This window comes from Oryctolagus cuniculus, chromosome 2, assembly GCF_964237555.1.
Source record: "Oryctolagus cuniculus chromosome 2, mOryCun1.1, whole genome shotgun sequence".
In the NCBI taxonomy this organism is placed as follows: Eukaryota; Metazoa; Chordata; class Mammalia; order Lagomorpha; family Leporidae; genus Oryctolagus; species Oryctolagus cuniculus.
Window position 1 is genome coordinate 197,932,381 of NC_091433.1, and position 22,043 is coordinate 197,954,423.

The following is a 22,043-nucleotide window of genomic DNA, read 5'->3' on the forward strand; positions in this document are numbered from 1 at the left end:
ACTCATGGAGCAGACCCAGGTCCACGTGGTGTGGAACCAAGAGGGGATGGAGTGGCCGCCACCACGACTGGCAGAGGAGGAGGACTGGGCACTTCAGGGCAGGAGAGAAGCACCTGGGAACGAAGGAGTTTCCCACCACAGTGCTGCCAACGTGCAGACAGACAGGGAGGCACCGTCTCCAGCTGCGGCAGCACACGCAGAGGAAAGGAACCGGGACATCCATCTGCTCCCCATCTCTCTGTAGGCCCAGAGCCATGCCTTCATCTTCATCATTTGCTCTCTGGGCAGGAGCACAGGGAAGAGGCCAGGATGCCATCAGACCACAGCTCTCCCTCTGCGTGACATGGAGCCCAGGGATGGGGCTCAGCCCCAGTGGGAGGGAAGCCACCCAAGGCACCTGTCACAGATGTGAGTACATGCATGATGGATGCCGTTTTCTCAGCCTCTGTGGCAGCTTTTACTTTCAGTGTGCATTACTGGATGATGCCACTGGACAGGTCCCAGTGGATTCAGAAGTGCTCCCCGAGTGAGCTGAATGGATACGGTGCTCTTTACTGCTCTCCACATAGCTGTCTGGTTTCAGAAGGGACTGGGGCATTGGTTTGCAAAATGTTGTTTTGCAAACAACAACTCTCGACCCAAGGCTTGAATTATTTAGGAGATTCAGATAGTAAAGCAAAGTCTGAAGTTGTTCAGTCTGCAGAGGTGCTGGGGTTGCAATTTTCTCTCTGGCCCCTCCACCCTGGACGACGGGACCAGAGTCCAGATCTGAATCAGACGCGGCCAGCAGCTCTGGGTTTGCTTCCCAGGGAGTCAGTCCACGGGGCACAGGCCCGCTCCACACTGAAGATGCCCTGAAAAGGTCAGGCACATTCACCTGGGTGGTGAGCAAATCACACAGCAGGGACCCGGGAAACATGCTGCCTTCTCTACTTTATTTGGTCAAAAACCCATAGGTGAAGGTGCCTCCTTCAGCTCCATAGAACTAAAATGAAAGGATACTATGATCCAAGTGACACTCAAAGTGACCCAGCCGACTGGCTGAGGCTGACTTGCACATGTACAGTCTGTGTCCCCTGCCAGGATGTCAGTCCTATGGGGCCACAGCTGTCCTGCTCACCTGTCTTCCTGCACCTAGTGTCACAGACGCCCGAGGCTGAACAGCGAGGGTCCTGGGGCACGAGGCCCTGAGTGCTAAACCCAACTTCCTCACCCAGCGTCCCCTTCCTTCTCAGAGTGATGACAAGTTTTAAACAATGGATGCGGTAAGATTCTGCATTTTTGGGTCTTCACACTAAGTTCTTTCTTATTCACCTATTTAGTTTGAAAGGCAGAGTGGAGAGAGTGAGAGTGAGAGCGAGTGCTCCTGCTACTGGCTCACCCGAATGCCCACAGCAGCCAGGCCTGGACCAGACAGAAGCCAGGAGACGGGAACACCACTGGGGTCTCCCCACTCCAGGTCCGAGTCGCTGCCTTCTGCCTGCTGGGTGTGCATCAACAGGCATGTGGCATCAGAGGCAGAGGCGGGACTGTGACTCAGGTCCTGTCAGGGGATGTGTGCACTCCAGGTCTCGACTGCTGTCCCGGAAGCCCGCCACAGAAATCCGCTTTGGAGACAGCGCCGGCAGGGAGGTTCTCAGGGCTCAAGTACCACAGATCCACGAGGTACCAGGTTCTGCTAAGCCTGCACAAACACTCCTGCAGCAGCTGCCATGTGCTGGGCACGGGCCTGAGTGCTCTCCAGTGTCGGCTCCTGAATCCTGCACTGACCCCAGGACTAGGTCCTCTCCTCACCCTTTACACAGATGGGGAGACTGAGGCATGGGGCTCTGGCATTCACGCTGAGTGTATCCGTGCATCAAGTCCCTACACTGGTGCCCTCCCTGCTGGTGGCAGCTGAGGAGGACAAGGACAAAGCCTGGGGGCCGCTGGCTGGTGCCAGATGGGACCAGAGCTCTGTGGTGGCTCAGCACTGCTGCCAGCTAGAGGACCTGGGGTTTACAGATGCGGGGAGTATGCAGGCTCTGGAGCGCAGGCAGCATTTGGCTTTATCTTCACAGCAACAGGCTGTGCAGGAGGCACTGTAGGGCAGCGGCTAAGACACAAGAACAGCAAAGACCCAGGTCGAGGTCAGGCTGGCTCCGGGCTCCCCTCCCCCTGAACCCCTGCTCCCTAGCTGTGTGCCTGAGCACACTCTTCTGTGCCCGCACTGCGGATTCTGCGCTGTGGTGAGAACGTGCTTGAAGACGCCGGTAAGCTTCACATCCATGACAGTGCATCACACAAGGAGAAACGATGAGAAATTAAAAGAAATTTCCACTGCCTCCAGCGTACTGTGTGGTTTCTCTTCCACCCGCGCCTGGGTATGTGCAACTTGGAGCAATGGCTTCGGTGCTGCGCCAGCTGTCCAACACCACATGGACTGTGGGAACCCTGGGATCGTGTGGTGGCCATGCAGCAAGGCAAGGGCTGGGACCCGAGCTGAGAGTACCTGCAGGCACTGCCCTGAGCTCTGGGACCAGAGAGTCTCACACCAAGGAGCTGAAACCAGCCTCAGGGCGGGCTGTGACAGGGCCCCCGCTCGTGCTCAAGGACAGCAGACCACGCTGACGAGCCACGTGCGGGGGTACAGAATTTGCCCGCATGGTCTGTGACCCTCTTCACGGTGGGGCCTCACTCCCACCCCCTGCACACGGACTAGACACAGCGACTCTTCTGTTGAGAAGGAGCAGGTGGGGGTGACCCTGTCTCCCCACCCCGCTCCCTGCAGGAGGATAGGCCCACTCCCACGGGGCAGACAACTCTGAGCAGCCATCCACAGCACAGGAGGGAAGAGGACTTATTCAAAATTAAAAACCTGGTTGTGTTTTGTCCAAGGAGAAAATTAGATGCCTTGAATGAATGTCCCAGCTGACCCCATATATAACCAGGAGTGTTTGCAGAAAATCTGTAACCTATTCAGGTCTAGAGAGACCAGCCCACGTTCTGGACTGTGTGCAGTTCCCGGGGCTGGGGGTTGTGTGGGAGGGGGCGGCAGGTGGTGGGATTGCACTCAACACCTCTGGTCTGGAGGAACCTGTGTCCATGTCCCTCTGGTGGCTGTCCCAGTGGCGGGGGTGGGGAGAGTAGGATAGGTCTGGGGGGAAGGGTGCACTCAGGCACACCAGCACACAGACCACTAGGAGGCTGGCACTCTTCAGTCCAGACTGGAGGTTACTGCCGGTCTGCCCAGCATGCCTTCTGGAAAGAGGCTTCCGAAGGGGACAGGCTTTCTGGAGCTGTTCCAGGCCACTCACAGAATTACTCAACACTTCTGCATCCCAGACACTGTGCTGAGTCACTGCCTGTGGCTCTGATCCACGCTCTCGGCAGCCCAGGGGGCGCGGGCGGTATCACCCATCACAGAAAGGAGGCTGGACGGCGCTCACAGCGCTCAGGGCAGGGCCTGGATGCTGCCGCCCGACTCCAGAGCCGACAACCACGGCCGCTGGGACAGCGTCTTCTAGGGCCTTCACACTCTGCAAAAATTCTCTCTTCCTCCCATCTCAATCGGAGATGGAGACAATACATAACACACAGCGCTAAGCAAGCGGCACTCAGGGACCTTCTCTTACATTGAGGACCCACGTTCCTGTGTGCCACCACGCGTGCTTCAGGGCCAGACTTCTTGCTAAGACGCTGGCCTGCAGCTCACCGGGCACAGCAGGTTCCAGACTGGGCTGGAGCTGCTCAGAGGGACTGCAGATCGGATTTCCGCGGATGTCCACCGCGAGCCGAGCGAAGACCCAGATCTTGCAGCCCCAGACGACGAGGGATGTCAACAGCTTCTGTTTCCAGGCGCCAGTGGGGGAGAGGGTGTGCCAGGCATCAGTCAGGCCCTGGGGGTGGGAGACCCCGTGGCAAAGGACAGATCTGCGGCCTCAGGGGTGGAGGCAGGCACCTTCCAAGCAGTCTTCCCACTTCTCACTTGTCAATCATTCCCTTGCTCTCTGAGGAAGCCACAGGCAACCTGTTCTCTGCTAGGGCAGCAGCAAAGTGGGGTGGGGGCGGCTGAGCGGCCTGGGCCAGGCGAGGCGCAGCAGCAGTGGCGTGGCCCCTGCAGTGGCCCCCTGAGCAGCGGCCGTGAGAGGGCCACAGTGGCCGGGCTGCGGTTGCGTTGCTCATTTTGTTGACAAATGAAAACAGCAGAACTACACATGTCCATGCGTCAGAAATCCTCTGCAAAAAAGGCATTAACGCTTCCTAGAGACAGAGCTCTCACTACTACCTCGTTAGCAATCCTCAACAGAGAAGCGAACCACACTGATGGTGGCAGATGGAGTTCTCTTCCAGAAGCTACAACGGTGTCTCTTCTCCCATGTCCTGCAGCTGAGGGTGAGCCCCTGAAGTACTCTGGGTCACTGGATGCCCACAGCCATGCCAGCCTGAGGCCGGTGGAGGATGAGGGGCAGTGGAGGCTCAGGCTGCTGGGCTAGTCTAGTGATGACCGGAACCTCACGCTGACTGGGTGTCATTGTTTATGGACCACATCTATTCATGCAACACTTCCAGCTCCGTGTCTGCTCGGCTCCTTCCCAGCTGGTGTGCACCACCGTCTTGGGGCCCGAGCTGGAGACCGCCCTGCGGGCCAGTGAGGAGGGCACAGGAAGCAGGCAGACAGGCCTCTGCTCCCCAACAGTGAGGGTCCTTAACTTCTCCAAGCCGCGGCAGCACAGGACACTGGCTTCAAATTGGGCGTATTTTATTCTTCAGCGATACAATTCTATTTGAACCAAACCTTCACTAACTCACCACATGGTTCAAACAAAGCAGGTAAAACACACCCTGGACTACCCAGTGAAGATCTCAGGTGGTGTCCTGCTGAAGTTGGACCCCATCAAAGTTGATGCCACTGCCCTAACTGAAGAGCCACACTAACTTCTCTTTGCCGTTTGCTTCTCCTCACCCACCCGAGGAGTCCACAGCTCCCTGCGCCGGCCAGATCAATTTCTGGCAGACAGCAAGTACAGCAGAGTCATTGGATTTCTGGCACTGTCACAACGACATCAGCCACTGCTTACGAAGGCATCAGAGAGGATGTTGTACAGCAGGGAGGAGGAAGGTCCAGGGCCTAATTCCACAGAGAGTTGCCAAGTTTGGACTGGCCCCACCTCCACCTTGCGGTAGGGGTCTGGGTGGTCTTGTACCTCTCTGAGGCTGGGCTTCTTTGTCTGGGAATTGGGGTAACAGCAGCACATCCCCAGCTGCTAAGCGCTAACCAAGGGAGGCAGTTAATGGGAAATCTTAGGCACAGACCCAGCACCATCATGGCTGCACAGTTGGTGCTGGACCACACAGAAGCCAGGTCAAGAGAGCTGGACTGCCCACAGTTCGGGGCGGGCGTGGTGAGTGCTCCAAACAGCACAGGAAGGGACACAGCAGGCAGGGGTTGCTCTTACGAAGATATCCTTGGTTTTAAAACCTTTCAGAGCTGTCTCTTTTGCAGTTAATGACAGAAAATCAGGTGTCCAATATTGGCTGGACCAGACTGAAGCCAGGAGCCAGGAACTCTGGTGGGGTCTCCCTCACAGATGGTAACCCGGCTATTTGGGCCATCTTCCACTGCTTTCCCAGGCACGTGAGCAGGGAGCTGGATAGGAAGTAGAGCAGCCGGGACTCGAACCGGCATTCATATTGGATGTCAGCACTGCAGGCGGCGGTTTCACCTGCTGTGCCACAGCGCCGGCCCCCTAATACAATGGTTTCTTGACTTTTACTCAGCAGTGGATTTATGGCAACTCTACCTGTAGTTTGCTAAGGAGTCTCCATACGGCTCAGTGCACTGGCTGCACTATAATTTACATTCCCACCAGCAGAGTGAGAGTTTCCCTCTCTCCACATCCTCTCTGACAGTTTTTCCTTTCTGTGCTGTTGATAACAGCCATCTCACTGAGGCGGTGTGACATCTCACTGTGGTTTTGATTTGCATTTCCCTGATGCCTAGTGATACTTAACATTTTTTTCATATATTTGTTGGCCACCTGGATTTCTTCTTTTTGTGTGGTTTTATTATTTTCAGATTTTGTACTCCTTGAGAGAACCGACTCCAGCATGAGCACAAACTTCCCATCTGTAATCCTGGATGACTACTCAGTGAGTGGCTGCAAACCAACCAGGACCCAGAGAAATACGCACTCACCTTCAGTGTCAAACACACCCAAGGCCAGCAGAGAGTGCACAGCAGGGCTCAGGGAATGTGGTTGCACCAACAACTCAATGGGCTCAGGCAGAGCTGCTCTGGCTGAGTTGGGGGCCTTAGACAAAGTTCTCCATACCCCTCCGTGCAGTATTGGTGTCCAGGCCAAACCAGCTTCAGTTAAACATCCACGAGCTCATGAGGGAAAGGATGCCCCACCTGTGTGCAGGTGCCAGGAGTGCCCTGACACACACGGGAGGCAGAGGGAGGTTAACAGGTATGTTTTTTCTCTTGCAGGGCTGAAGGTGAGGGGGTTCAAGGCTGACCGCATATCCTGCCCTGGGTCTCTCCCTTTCTTGTCTTTGGCCATCAGTTCCTCCATGATGTGGCCAGGTCTTCTTTGGGGGAGGGGCCAAATTTTAAGTCCACTCCTCTCATAAAAGAGTACATAAAATTACTGAAGGTGACCATGAAAATCCTGTATGGTGGAGACCAACGCACCACCTCTCCTAGGTACAATGGCTCATTTTTTCTTACAGATTAGAACAAAGGACGTTTCTGCAATGACGCACTACAAGAAACACTGGCTACGATTCGGGTCACGCCACAGAACAGTATGAGAGCTACCTGAGCCCGGCGACTTGTTCCCATTTGGAAAGCCAGCTGTTGCCCTCACTCACCGACAGGGGCCCCCGCACTGTTCAAGTTCTCATCCCCCAGAGTGAGGCAGCCTGGGCCCCTGTGTGACCCTTCTGGTTCTCCCACTCCTCTCCTGCTTGGCTGTCGGCTGCCTGCATCCGGTTCTGAGTCTCCGGGGGCCCAGTCCCACTGGCCAGTGAACCTGTCCCCAGGCATCAGGGGGGCACACCCTTCCATAAGGTCTTCCGAGTGGACGTCACTGCCCACCTGGCGGACGTCCCAGGGGTACTGCAGCGGGGAGGAGCAGGACTCCTCAGGGCTTCCTCTCTCCCCATAGGGCACAGAGCAGGACCGAGGCACAGGAGAGGTCAGAAGCAAGGGCCCTGACCATGCTACCCAGGGGGCCTGGTGCAGGACACAGGAAGTGCTTTAGGACCAGGAAGCTGGCCTCCAACTACTCCAACTGATGGACTTGTCCACCTCAAATCTCCCGACATAGCTTTCTCTCTCAAACACCAGGAGACATCTCCCGCAACATGAAAAAGAAGAGAATGAGAAAATCATCTCTGCCCAGTTCACATTCACCGAATGGAATTTCTCCACGTTACGTGCTTCCTACTTCTGAAATAAATTTTAACTGTGCTTTCAAGCATCACACTGTGAAAGAGTGGGTGACACAACTTTTGCACTGACTGGCCTAAGTGTAAGAAAGCAATCAGGGTGTTCTTTATGTCTTCTACGTCATGACACCAACGGTGAAGTGGTCGCAAAGTTAAGGGAACCGGGGCACCCGAGATGCCTGTCCACACTCAGGGCAGCTGCTCCTCGCTCCCCACTGGAAACACTGGCACCCCCGTCTGGATTCCATGAAACTCCCCTAAGAATAGCTGGGAAATCCAAGGAGACGTGTGACACTCGCAGTCGCCATCTTCCTGTGTGTGCGGCTGCCGCTCCTAACAGCTGCCTGCCACATTTCCTCCTCACTCTTCCATTCAGCCCACGCAAGACCACTGTGGAGAGGCGGGAAAGGCTGTGTCACCCCGGCCCACGGCGAGGATCTCGGGGTGCAGCTGCCCACAGCAGAGTGAGTCACACGCTTTTCCCCCAAGCCACCCAGTGTGGGGAGGCACAGCTCAGGCTCCCACTGACTCGTTCCTTCACAACCAAGAGGACTCCGAGCACCTGAGCCACCGCGCCTGGGAGCAGCCTCAGGTCAGATGACCACCGTGCGACACAGGACAGCCTGCTTGGATGCTGGGAGACTGCATAATCACCTCTCTCCTGCTGCTGCGGTGATCAGCCCGGCACAGAGCAGTGCTCTGAGTACTTACGGGATGCAGGAGCAGTCTAGCTCATGGCAGCACCTGGGCTGGCAGCCTGGGCGCCTGCTCATGTGTAGTTTCCAGGAAAGGAACTGTGCTTGCCATCCGCCAGTGGCACTCGAAGACTTGCCAGAGCAGTGAGCAGTGGCTCAAGCCCAGGGGTGCACCATGCCTCCTGGGGGCAGAGGCAATGCCGCGTCTTCGCCTGGGCCGGGAAGGGACCCAATGTGTGGTCCCCTGGGCGCCGTACCTTGCTGCAGACGGTCTTGACCCTGTGCAGCCTGTCCAGTGACTCCTGCGGGTTTCCCAGATACTGCTGAAGCTCCGCGTGTAAGATGCGCATCGAAAAGGGGACCATGGAGCCTAGAATCAAAACAAAGCTGGGTTAGCTTGTTTGGGGGAGGCATTGCAGACAGCCTGGTGGAAGCCAGGGCAGAATTCTTTTATTTCTTGGAGAAGTATTCAATGGCATCAGCTACAAAGCACCCCTTGGTTGTCTCTATAAAGGTGTGTCTAAGTACGGCAAGAGAATTTTCAGAGGAGACAGGTGCACATCACTGCCATTTGCAGTCACATCACATCAGGTAGAAGCCATCACAGGATGAACGCAACAGCAGATGACCCCTTCCAAGAGAAGCTGTAACAGAATTCTTGGTGTTCTGTTGAATTTCTTTGGTACAGCAAGCTCAAGCAGAAGGCTGCTCAGCTACGTCGGCTCCCCAGAACAGGACCTGAAGAAGGACTAGTTCCGGAAGAGATCCTGGGAAGCCAATGAGGGAGCCAGGGACCGAGACAGGGTGTGCCTCCCGTGAGGGCTGGGGGTTTCCATCAGGTCTGTCTCAGAGCCGTCCCAACCAGAGGCAAGGGGACCGGACCTGAACACTCCACTGGCCAGGGCTGCTCTGCTTCAGAGCGTGCTGAGTAGAAGGAACAAGAAGCAGGTGAGGGACAAACTCTGAGGAAGATTCGAATGCGGCTGCCTCATCTCTCAGAACAAGAGGATCCTGGGTCGGCACTATGGCACAGTGGGTTAAGTTTCAGACTGCGGCGCTGGCATCCTATATGGGCACCAGGTTCTAGTCTCGGCTGCACCTCTTCCAATCCAGCTCTCTGCTATGCCCTGGGAAAGCAGTAGAAATGGCCCAGGTGCTTGGGCCCCTGTGCCCACGTGGGAGACCCAGAAGAAGCTCCTGGCTCCTGGCTTCATATCGGCACAGCTCTGGCCGTTGCGGCCATTTGGGGAGTGAATCAGCAGATGGGAGACCTCTATCTCTCTCTGTCTCTACCTCTCTAACTCTTCCAAATAAAATAAAATAAAATCTTAAAAAAAAAAAAAAAAAAGAATGTAGAAATACCAACAGTGGGCAATCATACAGTCTCAGTAAACAATTTTTCCAAAGGGCTTTGGCTGTTACTGTGCAGCTTTGGGGCGCTGGATCCTGTCCCGGTTACTCCTCTTCCAGTCCAGCTCTCTGCTGTGGCCCAGGAAGGCAGTGGAAGATGGTCCAGGTGCTTGGGCCCTGCACTCTGCCTTTCAAATACATACATACATTTTAACAAAAAAAGGAAACTTTTATGATTTCCCTTTGTCTCTGTTTCTCTCTGTTCTCTACCTTTCAAATACAATGAACATAAATAGGGGCCAGCGCTGTGGCGTGTGGTGCAGGAAAAGCACTTGATAAAATACAATACCGGATCATGAGAAAAACTCCCAAGAAACTAGGAATAGGGAGAACATTTCCACTTCATAAAGACATCTATAGAAGAACTGTAGCAAACAACACACTGATGAGAAACTGGACACTTTCCTCCTAGGAGCGTGAAGAAAGCAAGAAGTTCCTTCCACCACTTTTAGGAAACATCATATTAGAAGTCCCAGCAAATGCATTAAGTAAAGGAAACAAAAGGTATACAGATTAGGATTTTGTTTACAAATGATATGATTATGTATGTAGAAAATCCCAAAGAACAGATCAAAAAGCTAAACTATTACATGATTAAAGGATGCAGTATACAAAGTTAATAAGCAAAAGCCAATTGGTTTCCTATATACCTCAATCAACTGGAGTTTGAAATTAAAAATATAATATCACTTATGTCAGCACCAAAACAAATAAAATACATGGGCATAAATCTGACAAAATATGCCTAAGACCTATATGAACAAAGCTCTAAAATTCTGATAAACAAAATCAGCATAAATGGAAAGATATACCATGTTCATGGATAAAAAAGACTCAATACAGCTAAAAGCCCAGTTCTGTGCAGCTCTTCACAACTTGTTCTACAGATTTAATAAATGCTTATCAGAATCTCAGAAAGTTATTATGTGGACATCAACAAACTGATTCTAAAGTTTACATGAGCCAAAGGACTGAAATATACAACAAAATACTGAAGAGAACAAAGTTAAGGACTGACTTTGTCTGACTTTCAAGACACACTGTAGGGGCTGGCACTGTGGCATAGCGGGTAAAGCCACAGCCTGCAATGCCTGCATCCCATATGGTCACTGGTTTAAGTCCCGGTTGCTCCACTTCCGATCCAGCTCTCTGTTATGGCCTGGGAAAGCAGTAGAAGATGGTCCAAGTCCTTGGGCCCCTTCACCCATGTGGGAAACCTGGAAGAAGCTCCTGGCTCTTGGCTTTGGATTGGAGCAACTCTGGTCATTATGGCCATCTAGGGAGTGAACCAGTGGATGGAAGACCTCTCTCTCTGCCTCCTCTTCTCTCTCTCTATAATTCTTCCTAATAAATTAATAAATCTTCTTTTTTTAAAAAGACACACCAAAAAGCTACTATAACCAAGGCTCCTATACTATAATAAAGGCTGTATAATAAAGGGGCTGGGCTACAGATGGAAGAAAAATTAGATTAGTGGAAGACAACAGAGAGCCCAGAAATAGGCCCTCACAAATACAGCAAATCACCTTGACAAATAACAAAGGTAATTCAATGGAGAAAGTATACTTTTTCCAACTGGTTCTAGGACAACTGGACAATTACATGGAAAACAAATGGATCTGGACACAGGTCATACATCTTTAACAAAAATTAATTCAAAATGGCTAACAGACCTAAATGTATAATGTAAAACTATGTTCTATGTTCTAAAGTAGAACACAGAAAGTCTAGGTGGTTTCAGTTTGGTGATAATTTTTTATTTGTTTTAATTTTTATTTATTTGAAAGGCAAAGAGACAGAGAATGATAGTAAGTAAGTGAGAGAGGGGCCAGCGCTGTGGCACAGTGGGTAAAACTGCCGCCTGCAGTGTCAGCATCCCAAATGGGCACCAGTTTGAGTCCTGGCTGCTCCACTTCCAATACAGCTCTCTGCTGTGGCCTGGGAAAGCAGTAGAAGATGGCCCAAGTCCTTGGGCCCCTGCACCCACGTGGGAGACCCAGAAGAATATCTTGGATCCTGGCTTTGGATTGATGCAGCTCTGGCCATTGCAGCCATGTGGGGAGTGAACCCATGGATAGAAGACCTCCCCCAACCCGCCTATCTGTAACTCTGCCTTTCAAATAAATAAATAAATCTTTAAAAAAAAATAAGTGAGAAAGAGGTACAGAGTGAGATAGTATGTGGGTGTGAGAGAGAGGGAGGAAGGAAGGGAAGCACAGAGGAAGAGAGAGAGAGAGAAAAAGAGAAAGAGAGAGAGAGAGAGAGAGAGAGAGAGAGAGAGAGAAGAGAAGAGAGACTGACTTTCCATTTCCATTTGCTGGTTCACTCCTCAAATGCTTATAACATCTGGGGCTGGGCCAGGTTGAAGCAAGGAACCCAGAACCCAATGTGGGTCTCCCATATGGGTGGTAGGCAACCAAATACTTGAGCCATTATCTGCTACCTCCCAGGGCACACATCAGCAGGAAGCTGTAACTGGAAGTGAAGCCAGGACACAAACCCAGGCTCTTGGATAGAACTGGGGCTTCCTAAGCAGCTTTGTTTTTGTTTTTGTTTTTTTGACAGGCAGAGTTTAGACAGAGAGAGAGAGACAGAGAGAAAGGTCTTCCTTCCATTGATTCACCCTCTAAATGGCCACTACGGCTGGCACACTGCGCCTATCTGAAGCCAGGAGCCAGGTGCTTCCTCCTGGTCTCCCATGCGGGTGCAGGGCCCAAGCACCTGGGCCATCTTCCACTGCCTTCCTGGGCCACAGCAGAGAGCTGGACTGGAAGAGCAGCAACCAGGACAGGATCCGGCACCCCAACCAGGACTAGAACCCGGCGTGCCGGCGCTGCAGGTGGAGGATTATCCAAGTGAGCTGCGGCGCCGGCCCCTGAGCAGCATCTTAATTGCTGTGTCAAAGACCTGCCCTGGTGATAACTTTTCAGAGACAACACCAAGACTACTTCCATCAAACAAAACAATTTCTAAGTTTGGACTTCATTAAAGTTAAAAACTTATCATCTGTGGAAGATATTATTAAGAGAATAAAGAGATAAGTCATAGGAAGAAAATGTTTGTAAAACAGCTATCTCCTAAAGGACTTCTGTCCAACAGATAAAAACTCCTAAAAACCAACAATAAGAAAACAAACAAAAAAATTAATAAGTAATCTGAAGAATTCCCACCCCATGAAGACATATAAATGACAAACAGGCATATGAAAAGATGCTCAACATAGTATGTCATTAGGGAATTGTATATGAAACGACAAGATACCAATAGATGCCAATACTATCACACACTTATTAAAGAAAATGGAGTACACCAAATTCTAGTGAAGATTGGACCAACAGGAACTCTCATTCATTGCTGATCAGACTGCAAAATGCATGAATGCTTTGGAAGACGCTAGGCAACACTAATGAAACTAAGTGCACTTTTACCAAAAGATCAAGAAATCAAGTGCCTAGGTATTTACCCGAAAGAGCTGAAAAACTATGTTCACACAAAAACTTTAACAAGAATGTTTACAGCAGCTTTATCCATAATTGCCTCAAACTGGGCACAACCAAGATGTTCCTCAACTGAAGAATAGATCAATAAGCTGTGGTCTAGCACACAACAGAATGTTTTGCTATGACAAGAGATGTACTCAACCGAAGACATGGAAGAAACACAGTGCATAATCCTAAGTGAAAGGTGCCAGTTTGGAGAGACTACATATAGTATGAACCCAACTGGATTGCCTAATGGAAAAGGCAAAATTATGGGGACACTGAAAAGATCAGGAGTTATCAGGGTCAAGGTTAGTGAGTAGAGCACGGAGAATTTTTAGGGTAGTTAAACTATTCTGTGTGATGCTACAGTGGTGGATAGTCATCATGCATTTGTCAACACCAACAACGAGCCCTAAGGGAAACTGTGGGCTTTAGCAACAACGCACCACTATTGTTTCATCATTTGTGAGATGTGTGCTACACCAGAGCAAGATGTTAACAGATATTAATTAGATAATGCAGCTCTGTGGAGTATCTGCTCGATTTTTCTGTAAGTTAAAAAACAGAGAGAAAAGATAAACCCAACTGCATGCATACTGTAAAGACAGCATGTCCAAGGACTGGAAGGAAAATGAGATACATAGATGAGACCACATGGCACAATATAAAACTGGACCTATCTCTTTAAGGGAGTGGGAGTGGAGAAGGGCTGTGTTTTGGCAATCTGAAATTGGAACTTAAATATACTTTTCCTTATTGGAAATATTGTTAAATATATTGGCCAGCTATAACTGAAGAAGAAATATTAGTGCTCTATTCACGGTGCATTTAAGGGTTTTTTGGGGCTGCAGTAAGGGTTTAACTAGACATAACCTAACTTCTATGAAAAGAACTTCCAAAGAATCAACTTCTTTGTACATAAACTTTCAGAATTCAACTGGCCAAAGTATGAGGTTTGTACACTTAAACCACAGAAAGCAGATCTGAAGTTTGATGAAAATTATAAAAATATCATTTTACATGCAGTATGTATAACCTCAAAGTTCACAGCTTTGAATGAAATAAATCCGTATTTTTAGCTGAGAGATGAAAAACAGATTAAAAGAAAGTTACTTTAATTAACTGCATATGCAAGTTGGAAGAGGGAGACATCAAGCAATTTTTGAAAACAGTTTTAGATACAACCTGAGCTCAGAGCTAGTAGGAGAGTAGGTTCAACCTAAGCCCTTGCTCGTGCAACCAGCCTTGAGCAGCTGTGACCTTGTTACAGGTGCAGCATTGCAGACGCCACTCAGAGGCTCGGCACCAGCAGCTATGAAGAGCCTGAGTGCAGTGAGTGCCCACTGAAGACTGGGGAGCACCATGCCAGACCACGATGTCCCACTGAAGACTGGGAGCCCCACTGCAGATCACCATGTCCCACTGAAGACTGAGGAGCCCACTCCAGACCACGATGTCCCACTGAAGACTGAGGAGCCCCACTGCAGATCACCATGTCCCACTGAAGACTGAGGAGCCCACTCCAGACCACGATGTCCCACTGAAGACTGGGGAGCCCACTCCAGACCACGATGTCCCACTGAAGACTGAGGAGCCCCACTGCAGATCACCATGTCCCACTGAAGACTGAGGAGCCCACTCCAGACCACGATGTCCCACTGAAGACTGGGGAGCCCACTCCAGACCACGATGTCCCACTGAAGACTGGGGAGCCCACTCCAGACCATGATGTGCCCACCAAAGCCTGGGGAGCCTCACTGCAGACCACGATGTCCCACTGAAGACTGGGGAGCACCACTGCAGATCACCATGTCCCACTGAAGACTGGGAGCCCCACTGCAGATCACCATGTCCCACTGAAGACTGAGGAGCCCAATCCAGACCACGATGTCCCACTGAAGACTGGGGAGCCCACTCCTGACCACGATGTCCCACTGAAGACTGGGGAGCCCACTCCAGACCACGATGTCCCACCAAAGACTGGGAGCCCCACTGCAGACCACGATGTCCCACTGAAGACTGGGGAGCCCACTCCAGACCACGACCTTAATGCTGTGGGGCTAACATTCCATAGCCCGAAGGAGATTAGGCAATGCCATTTAAGTCTTCATGAGGTCTCAAAATGCACATCTAAGTTTACTAGGACCCAATTAAACCATGCAGTCAGTGCTACACAGAGCCATCACTGTATGGATTCCCTGGACGTCGTGCAGAACGGCCCTCCTTCACTGTGTTGTGTCCCTCGAGAGCTCCTACTCAGAGTCTGAGCACGAGGCAGGCACTTGAGGACAACACGGAGCACGGGAAAGGTGAGGAAGAAGTTCAGCCGAGAGCGCTGAGGACAGGCTGGGTCTCAGGGACCTGGCGGTGGGGCCGGCACAGGGGCTGACGCCCTGCGGCTGACGCTCCTTTCCAGCGCTCTCACGATCCCAGACGCGCCTCCAGGAGCTCCTGCAGCTTGGCTTTCCACAGGGAGAAACGACTTGTGAGCAAACGTGCCCATTTCTGCCTTGGATTTGCAGGACACGTTGTGTAAACCACACACAGGTGAAAATGAATGATGCTGCAACATTCTTCCAGAGTTACATCTTAACATGCTGGGAAAAAAGAACAAAACTCAGTGGGCTCCTTCCCCCCACAGGTGACTGCTGAGGACTTCACAGTCACTCGCGCCTCCAACCCCAGGGTGATCAGCTCCTCCTCTCACCTGGTCAGCCCTCCAGTGCCGGCATAAAACCACAGCCGGCAGGGCCTGCGGGAGTTCCCCACAGGACGCAGGCCGGCGCTGCTCCCTCACCCTGTCCTCCGGGCCCTTACGCAAGTGGATGTGCCCGTCACAGTTCACCCAAACCTGCCAACACAACCGCACCCGGCCCTTGGCAGCAGCTCCACGCCGACTCGGGGGGAGCTTCCCACAGCGCCCACAGTGTCCCTGAGACAGCAGGCAGCACACGCCTGCGGCCTCCCTGTGCCTCGAATCTGGAGCCTGCGTCCCCCAGGGCAGACACAAGCACGCAGACGGTGGTGACGAGGAGCCACGTCACCACCACCCGCGCTGTTCTCGGCAGGAGAGATCTTACACAGATTACAAATCTTCCATGAAAAGACTTACACAGCTTCATATGAAAGAGACAAATAGAGGGAATTAAATGAGTAGAAAAATATGTGGTTCACACACGTTCACACCGGAAATGGACACAGTGGGGGACGCTGTCCACTGCCTCCAGTCAAACTCACAGCGGTAACCTCATGGACACTCGTTCTGTTTGCAGTGCCAGGCATGCAGCTCAGCACTGGGTACACCACAGGAGCGCTGCAGCCGCCGTCCTGGGGGGACCACGCCACCTCTGCAAGCACGCACGGCCAGAAACGGCTTTGATGTGGTTCAGACATTTGCCTATTTTAAAGCAGTGTGCATAAAAGTAATGCTGTAAGAATTCTCTCAGTCGGGCCCTGAAGAGCCAACACTGGGAATCTCAGCAAAATCCTTCATGCTAAGCGGAGCTGCCAAGTGAGATAAAATATGCAAGGCTTCCGCCCCAGCCCCGAGGCCTGTCTCTCTCCTGCAGGGAGAAAGCGCCGGTTAAAAAAAAGAAAAAGAGGCCAGTCACAATCTGTAAGGAAAAATTATTCCTCACGGATCTGTTTTTCTGGAAGATTCCCATGTATAGTCATGACCTGCCAAAATCTAGGTTGGTATAAATACTGTAGGAGCGTTCTCATCAATCATTTAGAAAACATTAAATGAAAATATTCCTACAAAATTTATTTTAGACAGTCCCCCGCAGTGCTGAAAATCCACACTGCCACCGCACAAGTCCAAAAGGCACGTGCCGGGAAGCAGCCCGTCCTGGAGCTGGGCCCTGAGAAATGAAAGGGAGCAGACAGGAGCTGTGCCCGCTTCTGGGGGTGCCGACGTGTCCGCAGCGAGGGGCAGGGGAACAGTCTTTCCGCTCCTCACCAGGCACTGCGACCTGGACCCTCCCTAGGGTGCTGCGTCATCTGCACACCAGGACAGGGAAACAGACATGGCCAGGCTGCTGGGAGGCCCAGGAGGGACACATGGCCGCTGGTGCCGCCCGGCGTGGTGAGCGCTGGCAGGATCCCACTGTGCCCTTGCCCAGGCACCGACTCTGACATCAGCCAGCTCCGAGGACACTCCTGAGTTATGAGGCCGCCGCTGACATTTCTGCTCTGAATTCCTCTCCCCTGACTTCAGCGGCGCCCAGGGGTTCCATCCTGTTGCCGCTCAGTGTTGGGGACACTGCTTGGTGCACAAATGTGCCTGACCAAGACCACGGAGCCACGCTCACAGCCCTCAGCAACGTCACCTGCCAATGGGGGTGTATTCTGAGAAGAGCGCTGGTAGGATGTCGTGTGCACTGACACCATTCGCTATGACAACAACATGAGGTAAAGTAATCTCGCGGGACAAATGTCACACATGGACCATCACTGGCCAAAACACTGTTGTTTGGCACATGACTGCTGCGTGTCTGGGACAAGATGGGAACGCCGCATGTCACAGAAAAGGAACTGCGAGGTGAGGAGCAGGGAAAGGACTGACAGCCTCCTCCGAAGACGGAAGTGCCAGACGCATCCTGCGCAGCGCAAAGTGAGCTGCACACAAAACCAGGCGGCGGGCGTTCTCGTTAAGAGCTGGACTGACTTTGTCAGGGGAACGAAGCTGACGGTTGACGTCAGATGAACACTCACTTTGGAGCTATGGTGTCGGCTCATCTGTCGACACAAAAAGCTTCAGAACTTAGTCTGAGAACTAGAGATGAGAATCTATGAGGATTCAAGACACAATGATAATTCACCTTGACCGACGTGGTGGAAGGGACCGTGGATGGGAGGGAAGAGAGATTTAGCATTGAATTAGAGTCTCATCACTTCTAGCCTGACATGATGCTAGCTTACTCAAGGGGTAGTTTTGAAACAAGATTTCACATGCAATCATTACAGCACTGCCTTTCCTAAACATTGAAGGCCATCAAACACGGTTTACTTCTGGTGGAAAGACTGGGCACTCGTTTCCCCCGCTGTGTGGACAGTTGAGCGGTACTCTGAAAACTCCAGGCACTGGCACCGCCTAGGCCTACATGCTCCCTCTCATCGAGGTAGAGATCTGGAACCAGCTAACTGGCCTACAAGAGGCTGAAATTAAGTATTCAGGACTGGAGTGGACTGATGAAAGCACTGGGATGGACATTCCATTTTCTCTGGAGGTAAGAATACAGCAAACACATAGCACAGGCTTGCCTGCCGCCTGGGGCAGGGGAAAGTCTGACTCCGCCCTTTGCCAGGTGCTGTGAACTGGGCCCAAGTGTAGACTACGAACACTTGTTGATAATAATGTGTGAATACCAGTTCATCAATTGCAACAAATGCACTACCAGTACAAGAGGTTAACTAAGAAATACAATGAATGACAATGAATGAAGTAATAATGTCACCCATCCATGGATACAATCCCTGTCAACACTTCTCATGAAACAATGCCTTCTAGTATAATAATCACAAGGTCAAAAAAATTTAATAAAGTTATTGCAGACAAATAAAGACTGGCTCTCAAAAGGATTTTTAACACATATTTTAAAAAAAGATTTATTTATTTGAAAGGCGGAGTTACAGAGAGGGAGAGGCACAGGCACAGGCAGAGAGAGAGAGAGAGAGAGAGATCTTTCATCCACTGGTTCACTCCCCAGATGGCTGCAATAGCTGGGGCTGGGCCAGGCTGAATCCAAGAGCCAGAAGTTTCACCCAGGTCCCCCACGGGGGTGCAGGGCCCAAGTACTTGGGCCATCCTCTGCTGCTTTCCTAATGAATTAGCAGGGAGTTGGATTGGGAGAGAGCAGCCGGGACTCCAACTGGCACCCACATGGGATGCTGGCACTGCAGGTGGTGGCTTTACCTGCTGTGCCATTGCGTCAGTCTCTACAAGGTATCTTAAAGTGCTATAATGAACAGTAATTCCTAAGTTGTCAACATTAAAGACAAACAGATGAAACCAAAACCACTTGCTGTTAGGAAAAGGCTGGGGCCCATGAAGACCTGACACTTGCCTCCCTCCTCTCAGGGGGGTGGGACAGCGGGAGGCTGACAAGTGAGGCTGCACGCTCCCTGAGGACGCATGAGGCAGCAGTGCGCATGGACAGTGGAGATTTGTGGGGGGATCAGGTGCTGTATACAGGGCCACAGACGCTCCTGAGAAATAGAGCCAACCAGCAGGTGGCCCCTGGCGGAGAGCACCTTCCACAGGCTACAGGTGCACATGAGGGAATCCGGATGTAGGCTGCCTCGGAAGCTCCAGGGAAGAGACGCATATCAGACACAACACAGGCTCCAATAAGGCACCTTCCAGAACTACTGCCATGCCCGGGGGGCAGTCTGGGCACCCATGCGTGCTCATCCAGCTAGAAGAATGTTCCAGAAAGCTGCCTGGCAGATGTCTCTCGTGTCTCCATGACACAGGCATGATTCATTTGCATTTATTATTCCTGCTATGCCTGCAGTACTGCGTGGAATCAACAAAATATTCCCAAAACGTTAAGGCTGCAAACAAAAAAGGTTATGTTGGTATTTTTAAATCAAAATACTTTTTCTTCAAGGTTGCAAGTACTTCCCAGAATGGGAAAAAATATTTCAAACTATCTAACAGAAAAGGATTAAATACGTAGAGTATAGAAAGAGCCTCACAAATCAGTAACAGAAACACAAACTGACAGAAACATGGACAAAGCTTATGAAAGAGCAGGTCCCTGAAGAGGAAAGGCCAACGTCGGTGGACACGAAACTCAGCAGGAATCCAAAGACGAAAAGTGCCGAGAGGTGGGATTTCAGAGCCCCCAGGTGACCACCTGACAACACTACTGACACACGGGGAGCCGGGACTTGTCATGCACTGTTGTTCGAGTGGAAATTAGCACAGATGCTTCGGAGAGCAATTCAGCGGTTTCTTGTAAAACTAAAATGCAAATGCCACACAACCCAGCAATGCCATTTTAAATTCAGACTTCAGAGAAACTCTTGAACACATGCACCAAGAGAAATGGACAGAGATTCTTACAATATCATTGCTCCTAACAGCCCAAGGTCAGAAAGATCTGCATTGTTCAATTCATCCTTAAGGACACGGCGGGGTGAGTAACGCTAAGTGGAGAAAGGCGAGGGAAAGACAGACGTGCTGGAGGTACCCGTTCTGAAAGCACGTGAGACAGCTCTCTCTCCTTCTGTGTGCGTGTGCGGGAAGGCTTCTTCGTGTACACATTGAGCGAAAATGGATTCCAGAGGGCCACACAGCAGACCTACGGCTGTGAACTGTGTGACGGGAGGCCGGGGACCAGCTTCACTGCATTTGCTGGTGATGGGCACTTCCATTGATTACAAAAAGGACTGAAGACAAGATGGAAAAATGCAAATATTTGCTAATTGAATACTTAATATTTCTAGTTTTAAAAATTTCAATTTTTGTTGAGCGAAGAGTAGCTTTAACCATGGGTATCCCAAGAACAGGTTTCTCAAAAGAGACTAAAGAGGTAGATTAGAATTAAAGTAAATAGCTTTTACCAAAAAAGCTATTAAAATAGTGAAACGTACACAGATGTGAGTGACAGGAAAACCACACATTTGGATCTGCACAACTTACTCCCTGCTGAGCGGTTGGCTGGTGGAGAGTCAGCTTGAGCACTAATTAGAAGTCACAGAGACAGACCTGTCTCCCCACGCCGCACATGGACAGACCTGTCTCCCACACCACACAGAGACGGACCTGTCTCCCCACACCACACACAGACGGACCTGTCTCTGCATGCCCCACATGGACAGACCTGTCTCCCCACACCACACATGGACAAACCTGTCTCCCACACCACACGGAGACGGACCTGTCTCCCCACACCGCACACAGACGGACCTGTCTCTGCATGCCCTACATGGACAGACCTGTCTCCCCACACCACACATGGACAAACCTGTCTCCCACACCACACAGAGACGGACCTGTCTCCCCACACCGCACACAGACGGACCTGTCTCTGCATGCCCCACATGGACAGACCTGTCTCCCCACACCACACATGGACAAACCTGTCTCCCACACCACACAGACGGAGCTGTCTCCCCACCCGCACAGACGGACCTGTCTCCCCACGCCGCACACAGACGGACCTGTCTCCCCACGCCACACATGGACAAACCTGTCTCCCACACCACACAGAGACGGACCTGTCTCCCCACACCGCACACAGACGGACCTGTCTCTGCATGCCCCACATGGACAGACCTGTCTCCCCACGCCGCACATGGACAGACCTGTCTCCCCAAGCCACACATGGACAAACCTGTCTCCCACACCACACAGACGGAGCTGTCTCCCCACCCGCACAGACGGACCTGTCTCCCCACGCCGCACACAGACGGACCTGTCTCCCCACGCCACACATGGACAAACCTGTCTCCGCACACCACACATGGACAAACCTGTCTCCCCACGCCGCACGCAGACGGACCTGTCTCCCCACGCCGCACATGGACAGACTTGTCTCCGCATGCCCCACATGGACAGACCTGTCTCCCCATGCCGCACACAGACAGACCTGTTTTCCCACGCCACACACGGATGGACCTGTCTCCCTAAGCCCCACACATGGACGGACCTGTCTCCGCATGCAGCAAAGACGGACCTGTCTCCCCACGCCGCACACAGACGGACCTGTCTCCCCACCCGCACACAGATGGACCTCTCTCCGCGCCCCGCACACAGAGGGACCTGTCTCCCCACCCGCACACAGAGGGACCTGTCTCCCACACCACACAGAGGGACCTGTCTCCTCACGCCGTACACAGACGGACCTGTCTCCCCACCCGCACACAGAGGGACCTGTCTCCCCACCCGCACACAGAGGGACCTGTCTCCCCACCCGCACACAGAGGGACCTGTCTCCCCACCTGCACACAGACGGACCTGTCTCCCCACGCCGCACACAGAGGGACCTGTCTCCCCACCTGCACACTGAGG

At 51.9% G+C, this 22,043-nt stretch overlaps 1 protein-coding gene across 3 annotated transcripts in view; it reads right to left on the reverse strand.

Moving 5' to 3' along the window:
• Positions 1–22,043, reverse strand: part of TRAPPC12 (trafficking protein particle complex subunit 12) — an 85,939-nt gene that overhangs the window by 22,826 nt on the left and 41,070 nt on the right. For all 3 annotated transcript variants that reach the window (XM_008274555.4, XM_002721126.5, XM_008274553.4), the window contains exon 6: positions 8,387–8,499. In XM_008274555.4, the coding sequence (XP_008272777.3) occupies positions 8,387–8,499 (113 nt within the window). The remainder of the gene's footprint in view (positions 1–8,386; positions 8,500–22,043) is intronic.